Source organism: Coregonus lavaretus, assembly GCF_964263955.1.
Source record: "Coregonus lavaretus genome assembly, chromosome: 16".
In the NCBI taxonomy this organism is placed as follows: Eukaryota; Metazoa; Chordata; class Actinopteri; order Salmoniformes; family Salmonidae; genus Coregonus; species Coregonus lavaretus.
Genome location: NC_140003.1, coordinates 32,182,992 through 32,192,867, shown reverse-complemented (window position 1 = coordinate 32,192,867; position 9,876 = coordinate 32,182,992). Strand labels below are relative to the sequence as shown.

General features: G+C 43.0%; 1 protein-coding gene across 1 annotated transcript in view; it reads left to right on the top strand.

Annotated features, from left to right (window-relative positions):
- Window positions 1–8,532: 8,532 nt before the first annotated feature.
- The window catches only part of sctr (secretin receptor), a gene marked incomplete at both ends in the record, with an annotated part of 12,054 nt that continues 10,710 nt past the window's right edge, over window positions 8,533–9,876 (top strand). Inside the window, 3 exons of the mRNA XM_084179676.1 lie at window positions 8,533–8,542; window positions 8,592–8,657; window positions 9,762–9,857. Of these exons, the coding sequence (XP_084035802.1) occupies window positions 8,533–8,542; window positions 8,592–8,657; window positions 9,762–9,857 (172 nt within the window). The remainder of the gene's footprint in view (window positions 8,543–8,591; window positions 8,658–9,761; window positions 9,858–9,876) is intronic.

Below are 9,876 nucleotides of genomic sequence, written 5' to 3'. Positions count from 1 at the left end.
TTAACATTGACACTAGTTCATCTTGAATAATAGTTTTATGTTAACAATTAAAACAAATATAAACACTTCAATGAATCAACATTGAACGAATCAACATATAATTTCTAAATGTACAAATTAGCTAACTTGTTTGTAAATATTAGACATCTTAGTAAGTAGGCTATTATTACTAAAGCATCATTTCAGGTGAACAAAAATGTTTCCATACCAGAGGTGGTCAACCTTGCTCCACTCCCTGATCTACTGGGTGAGCAGACCACTATTCCAGCCCAGCAATAATACACATGATTATCAACCCATTCAAATCAAATCAAATCAAATGTTATTTGTCACATGCGCCGAGTACAACAGGTGTAGACCTTACAGTGAAATGCTTACTTACAAGCCCTTAACCAACAATGCAGTTTTAAGAAAGAATACCCCAAAAAATCACACAAATCACACGACAAGTACCGAGTCAATGTGCGGGGGCACCGGTTAGTCGAGGTAATTGAGGTAATATTTACATGTAGGTACAGTTATTAAAGTGACTATGCATAGATAATAACCAGAACAGCAGCAGTGTAAAAGGGGGGGGCAATACAAATAGTCTGGGTAGCCATTTAATTAGATGTTCAGGAGTCTTATGGCTTGGGGGTAGAAGCTGTTTAGAAGCCTCTTGGACCTAGACTTGGCGCTCCGGTACCGCTTGCCGTGCGGTAGCAGAGAGAACAGTTTATGACTAGGGTGGCTGGAATCTTTGACAATTTTTAGGGCCTTTCTCTGACACCGCCTGGTATAGAGGTCCTGGATGACAGGAAGCTTGGCCCCAGTGATGTACTGGGCCGTACGCACTACCCTCTGTAGTGCCTTGCGGTCGGAGGCCAAGCAGTTGCCATACCAGGCAGTGATGCAACCAGTCAGGATGCTCTCAATGGTGCAGCTGTAGAACCTTTTGAGGATCTGAGGACCCATGCCAAATCTTTTCAGTCTCCTTAGGGGGAATAGGTTTTGTTGTGTCCTCTTCACGACTGTCTTGGTGTGCTTGGACCATGTTAGTTTGTTGGTCATGTGGACACCAACGAACTTGAAGCTCTCAACCTGCTCTACTACAGCCCTGTCGATGAGAATGGGGGCGTGCTTGGTCCTAGTCTTTTTCCCGTAGTCCACCATCATCTCCTTTGTCTTGATCACGTTGAGGGAGAGGTTGTTGTCCTGGCACCACACGGCCAGGTCTCTGACCTCCTTCCTGTAGGCTGTCTCGTCGTTGTCGGTGATCAGGCCTACCACTGTTGTGTCATCGGCAAACTTAATGATGGTGTTGGAGTCGTGCCTGGCCATGCAGTCATGAGTGAACAGGGAGTACAGGAGGGGACTGAGCACGCACCCCTGAGGGACCCCCGTGTTGAGGATCAGCGTGGTGGATGTGTTGTTACCTACCCTTACCACCTGGGGGCGGCCCGTCAGGAAGTCCAGGAACCAGTTGCAGAGGGAGGTGTTTAGTTCCAGGGTCCTTAGCTTAGTGATGAGCTTTGAGGGCACTATGGTGTTGAATGCTGAGCTGTAGTCAATTAATAGCATTCTCACATAGGTGTTCCTTTTGTCCAGGTGTGAAAGTGCAGTGTGGAGCGCAATAGAGATTGCATCATCTGTGGATCTGTTGTGGCGGTATGCAAATTGGAGTGGGGTTTCTGGGATAATGGTGTTGATGTGAGCCATGACCAGCCTTTCAAAGCACTTCATGGCTACAGACGTGAGTGCTATGGGTCGGTAGTCATTTAGGCAGGTTACCTTAGTGTTCTTGGGCACAGGGACTATGGTGGTCTGCTTGAAACATGTTGGTATTACAGACACAGACAGGGAGAGGTTGAAAATGTCAGTGAAGACAATTGCCAGTTGGTCAGCGCATGCTCGGAGTACACGTCCTGGTAATCCGTCTGGCCCTGCGGCCTTGTGAACGTTTCAGTGTTACTTGCCTCAAAGCGAGCATAGAAGTAATTTAGCTTGTCTGGTAGGCTCGTGTCACTGGGAAGCTCGCGGCTGTGCTTCCCTTTGTAGTCTATAATAATTTGCAAGCCCTGCCACATCCGACATTTTCCATGTTATCTACAAATGCATTTGGAGCATGTGTTTTTAATTTACAATGATAAATAGGCCTACATCAAGATAACAAGCTAATATGAAATTAGCTAGCTAATGATATTTCACTTAGCTATAGAGTATGTGTATGTTAAGTTGGCTAGCTAGCTAGCTAGCAGCTCATTAGCCTACACACAGTGGCCTGCTTTAGCTCGTGGGCAATCTTTGGAGCGAAGCGTTGTCAAGTGGGCCATAATGATCAGCCAGTCATATAAAAGATTTCCAAGATCCAGAGTTTTTTCTTCCAGAAGAAAGCCTTTTACTTTAGAATACAGCATCCTCATCAAATCAATCGATCATAATAAATGTGGGCATATTAACCAAGGCCCATAGCTGCTGTCAGCTATCAGAGAGCTTTTAGAGACCTAATGTATTCTCATGGTCAGATATTACAGTTAGGCTCAGATATTACAATAATGTTATTCACTATTGAATCCACTAGGTGGCATAACCAATCTTTTGTTTCATGTACCCTGCACCTAAACATTTGCAGGATGTGTGCACACTGCCTCGAACTGGGGGAGAATCTCAATATCGTTCTCCTCGCCTCCTTCTCAAAACCCATTGGATGAGAAAGCCAGAGGTCCCTCCCCTCTGATCTTCTCCTCCTCCAATGGGTTTTGAGAAGTAGGCGAGGAGAGATAAGAGAGGACGCGAAAAGTATGAAATTGAGATTATCCCTGGGTTTTGACTAGGGCCTTTAATCAATTAGATTTGCTCACCTCCTGCGTCTTCTCTCCTCCGTCCTCTCTCACCTCCTTTTGAAAAAGGTAATCGAGGAGAGTGAACATGGATGGAAATGCGCTTGCTTGAAATGAGACGGTACTTCTCCACTTGCGTGTCATTAGGCAAATTATGTTTACAGGGATGGATCCCAAAATAATTTTGTAAAGCGCTCAAAACAAATTAAATTAGTTGTGCAAGACATTTTATAGATAAAAACAATAGGTAGCACATTGTTTTTAAAGGTGTGCATGTTTTTCTCCTCTGACAAAACAAAAGCTGATTCAAAGGCGGCAGATTTCAAAACTCTTCCGTGGTAGGGTACACATGAGTATGCTCGATGAAAGGTGGCTATCGAGGAGGGAAGGACACTCTTCCATTTGCCTACTAACAAATTTACACACTCCTCGACCGCTCGACCGCTTATCGGTTTCCGGGTCACGGAGGAGTGAGGACGGAGGAGAGAGGACGGAGGACGGTCTTTTGTCCAAATGAGAAAACCCCTAGGTGGTATACAGTTACAACCGGAAGGTTAAGATAACTTTTCCTTGCAGGTTAGAAGAACTTACGCAGCAGGTTAGGATAATTAATGTATCAGGTTAGGAGAATTAGGTTATGGTTCCAAAAAGGGTTAGGGTTAGCTAAAATGCTCTCCTAACCTGCAACTGTCAACATGGGGAAGATCTCAATTGCATACTCCTCACATCCTCTATCCTCCTTTCCTTCTCAAAACCCATTGGAGGAGAAGGTCCTCTGGCTTTCTCATCCAATGGGTTTTGAGAAGGAGAAGAGGATTGAAGAGAGGCACAAGGAGTATGCAAATGAGATCTTCCTATGGTCTTTTTATATATATATATATGCCATTTAGCAGACGCTTTTATCCAAAGCGACTTACAGTCATGCGTGCATACATTTTTGTGTATGGGTGGTCCCGGGGATCGAACCCACTACCTTGGCGTTACAAGCGCCGTGCTCTACCAGCTGAGCTACAGAGGACCACCTTATGCTGCATTTACATGTTCATCTGAGCTTCCTATTTCCTAGTGATGTTGGAAATACAACTTCATTTTATTCATGTGCTTTTTGGTCAGACCAATTCTTCAACCAATAAGATTTTAGCTAGCTTAATAAGCTAGCTAACATTGCTTATAATAAAGTTAGCTAGCTTGCTTAAAATGTACAATATGTGTTCAAACAAGCTACATTAGCCTAACCATATTGTAGTTATCAAAAACAGATTTGTTGTCATCTTTTGGTTGAAAAGGTAAAAGTTCAGTGGAGAAACGTCACAACTCGGCAACTCGGGCAACAACATTTTCTCAGAGTTTCCCACTTGTAATTCCGACTTGGAGGGTCTTTCAAGTAAAATGTCCCACTCAGAACTTCCGATAACTCCGATAGCACGTCAACGCAGCATTACACATCCCATGATGTGTTTATGGGTCCACACTTCCTTCACGGGCCACTGATAATAACACCTGCATCTTAATTATACTGGCCAACAGACTAGGCCTACCAGATCTAGATTTGCCCTTTACATTTCTATTCTTTATTACTCCTCATTGTCTATGGTGGTGGCAGTTTGGAGGTCTGGGGCATATTACAAATATTTGGTCATACTTTTTAAAAGCCATAGGCCTTTTTAATGGCAGATTATTTGCCAATACCAGTGGTATCAGCAGTCAGTAGCAGGTTTACACAACTTCCTCACCCTCTATCATTCATCTCACAAGTCAGGCTGGGGCAGGTCACCTATAGGTCACCTATAAGTCACCCGTAACTGGTCTCAGCTTGACTGAAATGCGAGAAGCAAAACAACAACCTGTTTAATAAAGTGAATGATATCCTGACTGTAGGAAATCACTCTGGGAGTTTGTTACGTGTCCTCAAACATTCAACATTATCATCCGGACACTGAACCAACACACAGATCACAATCAAGTGATGTTGTGATCGGATGGCCAGTGGGCTACGGACTCAGACCATTGTGAGTAAAAACAGGTAATTTATCATTTGGTCGGGCAGGTATGGTTACAGTGCAATTGTCTTCTGTTTACACTGACCATTAGGCTTTGACACTTCCTCATACACTACGCTAAAGGTTGTTGCCCCTAACCACAGATCTAGGATCAGGTTCATTAAACATTAAATGTTGGAAAAAATATCTGACCCTATTTAATTTCAGTGGTTTCGAGCAAATACTAACTCTCAGGCTATACACCACTTGGAGGTGGAGAACTCCCAGGCAGCCACTTCCTCATACCAGCAGTACTCTCCCTCTTTAGATGGATTTTAAAGCTGATCTGCAAATGATCTATATATCGTACAATGGAAAAGTACACAACATGGCTGTAGAAGAAAGGGGCAAGTGTCTTGGTGTTTTTTTTAAAGGAGGTCCATATTCCCATGTTTCTTCTTCCTCTAACTCTAAACCACACAACATTTCAGTATTCTGATCTTCTTTTTTATTTTTTATTTTTTCACCTTTATTTAACCAGGTAAGCCAGTTGAGAACAAGTTCTCATTTACAACTGCGACCTGGCCAACATAAAGCAAAGCAGTGCGATAAAAACAACAACAACACAGAGTTACACATGGGATAAACAAAACATACAGTCAATAACACAATAGAAAATCTATATACAGTGTGTGCAAATGTAGTAAGTTATGGATGTAAGGCAATAAATAGGCCATAGTGCAAAATAATTACAATTTAGTATTAACACTGGAGTGATAGATGTGCAGAAGATGATGTGCAAATAGAGATACTGGGGTGCAAATGAGCAAAATAAATAACAATATGGGGATGAGGTAGTTGGGTGGGCTAATTAAAGGTGGGCTAATTACAGATGGGCTGTGTACAGGTGCAGTGATCGGTAAGCTGCTCTGACAACTGATGCTTAAAGTTAGTGAGGGAGATAAGAGTCTCCAGCTTCAGAGATTTTTGCAGTTCGTTCCAGTCATTAGCAGCAGAGAACTGGAAGGAATGGCAGCCAAAGGAGGTGTTGGCTTTGGGGATGACCAGTAAGATATACCTGCTGTAGCGCATACTACGGATGGGTGTTGCTATGGTGACCAATGAGCTAAGATAAGGCGGGGATTTGCCTAGCAGTGATTTATAGATGACCTGGAGCCAGTGGGTTTGGCGACTAATATGTAGTGAGGGCCAGCCAACGAGAGTGTACAGGTGGGTAGTATATGGGGCTTTGGTGACAAAACGGATGGCACTGTGATAGACTACATCCAATTTGCTGAGTAGAGTGTTGGAGGCTATTTTGTAAATGACATCGCCGAAGTCAAGGATCGGTAGGATAGTCAGTTTTACGAGGGCATGTTTGGCAGCATGAGTGAAGGAGGCTTTGTTGCGAAATAGGAAGCCGATTCTAGATTTAACTTTGGATTGGAGATGCTTAATGTGAGTCTGGAAGGAGAGTTTACGGTCTAACCAGACACCTAGGTATTTGTAGTTGTCCACATATTCTTAGTCAGACCCGCCGAGAGTAGTGATTCTAGTCGGGCGGGCGGGTGCAAGCAGCGTTCGATTGAAGAGCATGCATTTAGTTTTACTAGCGTTTAAGAGCAGTTGGAGGCTACGGAAGGAGTGTTGTATGGCATTGAAGCTCGATTGGAGGTTTGTTAACACAGTGTCCAATGAAGGGCCAGATGTATACAAAATGGTGTCGTCTGCGTAGAGGTGGATCTGAGAGTCACCAGCAGCAAGAGCGACATAATTGATATACACCGAGAATAGAGTCGGCCCGAGAATTGAACCCTGTGGCACCCCCATAGAGACTGCCAGAGGTCCAGACAACAGGCCCTCCGATTTGACACATTGAACTCTATCTGAGAAGTAGTTGGTGAACCAGGCGAGGCAGTCATTTGAGAAACAAAGGCTATTTAGTCTGCCGATAAGAATGCAGTGATTGACAGAGTCGAAAGCCTTGGCCAGGTCGATGAAGACGGCTGCAGCTTTTTCAGAACATCAGCTATCTGAATTTGGTTGAAGGAGAAGCGGGCAGGGGTTCAGCACCTCACACATACCAAACAGCTTTTACAGATGTAGGATCTTAATTTGATCACTCTTTTGTTGCAGGAAATGCAAACTTGTAGTGCATTTTAGTTTTTAAAAGGCTTCTAAAGTTTGTAATTTCCACTTTGAAATGTCAGACTTGATTTGCCCTAACAAAAAATGTATCAACCGCTACAAAAATATCCATTAATTATAATCCACATAATAATTCTCATTTCCTGTTGCTGCAGGATTATTTTATTGCTGTAGCAGACTGGCTCAAATTAAGATCCTACATCTATAAATCAAACCAAAGCCCTTCAGTTCATTGTCTGCAGAGACAGAACAACCCTAAACCTGTCTTTAAGAGTCGAGGGAGACCCTGAAGGGATCTGATTTATACCTGTCCACAGCTTTACCAAACATGTTTCTTCTGTCCATCCCCAGTGTTTGGCCAGAAAAAAATCTATTTGATTTTAATTGACCCAGTGAGTCTAGATAACACTGACCTGCTTGTTTATCTCCCTGGCAAGCCTTTTGCTGCTTCTCACACCTGTAAAACAGCAAAGTCACTTTAAACACTGCAGAGATGTGATACCAGGTGACACTTTTACTACCCCTACACCACACTGTTGTGTTTTGTAAACACCACTCAGAGGTGTAGTATGGCTACTATAAGGTGTGTTTGAGCTAGTTCAAGTGCGGTGGACAGGCGAGGAGAGTCAACTGAGAGTTTACTTTCTGAATTTATTTGAATGTTCACATGAGATTAAATTAATATGGCCAGAGACAGAAACAGTTCTTTAGAAATTATATAAACTACAACTCTGGTAGGATAAAACGAATTATACAATTCGGAAATGCAATTATTTAGAACTAAGCAATTTCCAGGTAAGATAAAACCTGTATCCTAAATGATTGTGACCAGACAGTGACAGCGGTGCGCGGTGAGCAGTAGGCGGGGTCTACAGAAAAGGGATGATCTATTTTACGCTGCATCTGAAGTTTACAGTTTTGTGTAAATCAGGGTTGAGATAACCAGGACAAGACACTGTCACCTGTTTTCAGGACTTTGGGACTGAATAACTCTCTGCTTCGGTCAAGTAATATTCCTGGAGTTTTATATTGATATATTATTGTCCAGGTTACAATTACGCACCTGAATTGTCGCTCCTAGCGGATACCGTATCTTTTTTTCATTTATTTTTTCTTCACAGTTTGTCTTGGCAATACCATAGCTTCAATGAGGATAAACAGGCAATTGCGCAGGATTGTGCTTATAGCAGCTCTTCTCGACTTCTCTTCCCATGTGAGTGATATTCAAATGTGTTCCAATTCCTCCTAATTATTTGATAATGGATGTGTGTATAGAACATTATCATGAAATGGAAAATGATAGTAGCCTAAACTATAATTGTCGTTTTCTTAACATAAATTCCTCTGAAATTGCAAAATATCATTACTTTTATTTTTACAAGTTTAGTTTAGGCCGAGAGAATGGCATGCAACACATTTTAATAAAGACATATGGTTATAGTATGAAAAATGTATGCACTCACTAACTGTAAGTGCTCTGGATAAGAGCGTCTGCTAAATGACTAAAATGTAAATGTAAAATGTTTATACCCTTTCTAAATCTAAAGAAAAATACTACAGCACAGAATGTGATGCCACTTAAAATCATGTTTGAAGGTGAGGGCCATTCCTCTGGAATGTGACCCGGACTACATTTTACTCCAAGATGAGGAGAGCTGCTTCAAGGATCTGCTCAAGATCAACATCAGCCAGGCTGACTCTCAACAACCAGGCAAGTCAGTCATTCTGTGGGCATCATGTTTTGCCATTAATGTAATCTACACAGAGGAAGAGAAGTTCAATGAGGGGCCAGGAAAACAGCTTAGATAACAGCGCATCCGTACACCACAAATCACCTCCAATGAAGAGGGAGCAGTGATGGAGAGTGATGGAGAGCTTTTGAGGCAGCAGTGAGTCCACTCTGGTATCCAGATCAGCCAAATGGTTCTCTCCTTTGCTATATGTGGAATCTGGTGGTCTTTGTGCCCTGAAAAACACATATCTGTGCTGGGAGCCTGGGGGTCATTAATATGGGAGGAAAAGCAGTGTTCTTTTACCCTTTACTTTAAGGCTAGTAGCATAACACATTGACTTACTGGATTTAGGGTGCTGAAAACCTCATGTTACCATGGTTTCCTGCTGGTAAGAAGGCTGTGAGAAATACAATGCAAGTGGTTGATTAAAGTGGTTAGCACTATCAAACAATTGACAATTCTGATATTCCATTTGGCGAAAGAGTATGATTTGCCCTCTGATTGGCCTTAGGAAGACAACAATTAGATAAAACAGTGGACAGACCAAGAAAAGGGAGATACCTAGTCAGTTATACAACTGAATGCATCTTCCGCATTTAACCCAACTCCTTTGAATCAGAGAGGTGCGGAGGGCTGCCTTAATCGACATCCACAGGGCCCGGGGAACAGTGCCTTGCTCAGGGGAAGAACAACAGATCTTTACCTTGTCAGCTCCTACCCGCCAGGCTACCTGCCGCCCCAAGAGATATAGATAGAGCACCTGTCCTTTTCTCTCTCTTCCACTGTTCCATCAGCCCATATGTCACCTGGGCCTAAGGGCTGCCTAGACAAGCCAAGGTGAAATGACAAACGGATGGTGATTTTAGAAGGGACTTCCTATAACAGTAACAAGACACATATTGTGCTGGCAGCCAAATGTGTCAGGATTTGTGGTATACTGTGAGAGTGATGGAATTGTTCAGCCTCCCTTGTGGAATGAATGAAGAGATAACCTTATAGAATACCAGTATAGTTGGGCAAGGATGGGGAAAGGTTTGACATGTCTTCTTTCCTGTGGGTGACACCCATTATGTCTCATGTAGAGTGCCAAGGTTTGTGGGACTACCTGAACTGCTGGCCTCATGCTGATGTGGGAGAGACCGTGTCACAGCCGTGTCCCAGATTCCTCCGCACCACAGGTATGCCCACACACATTAG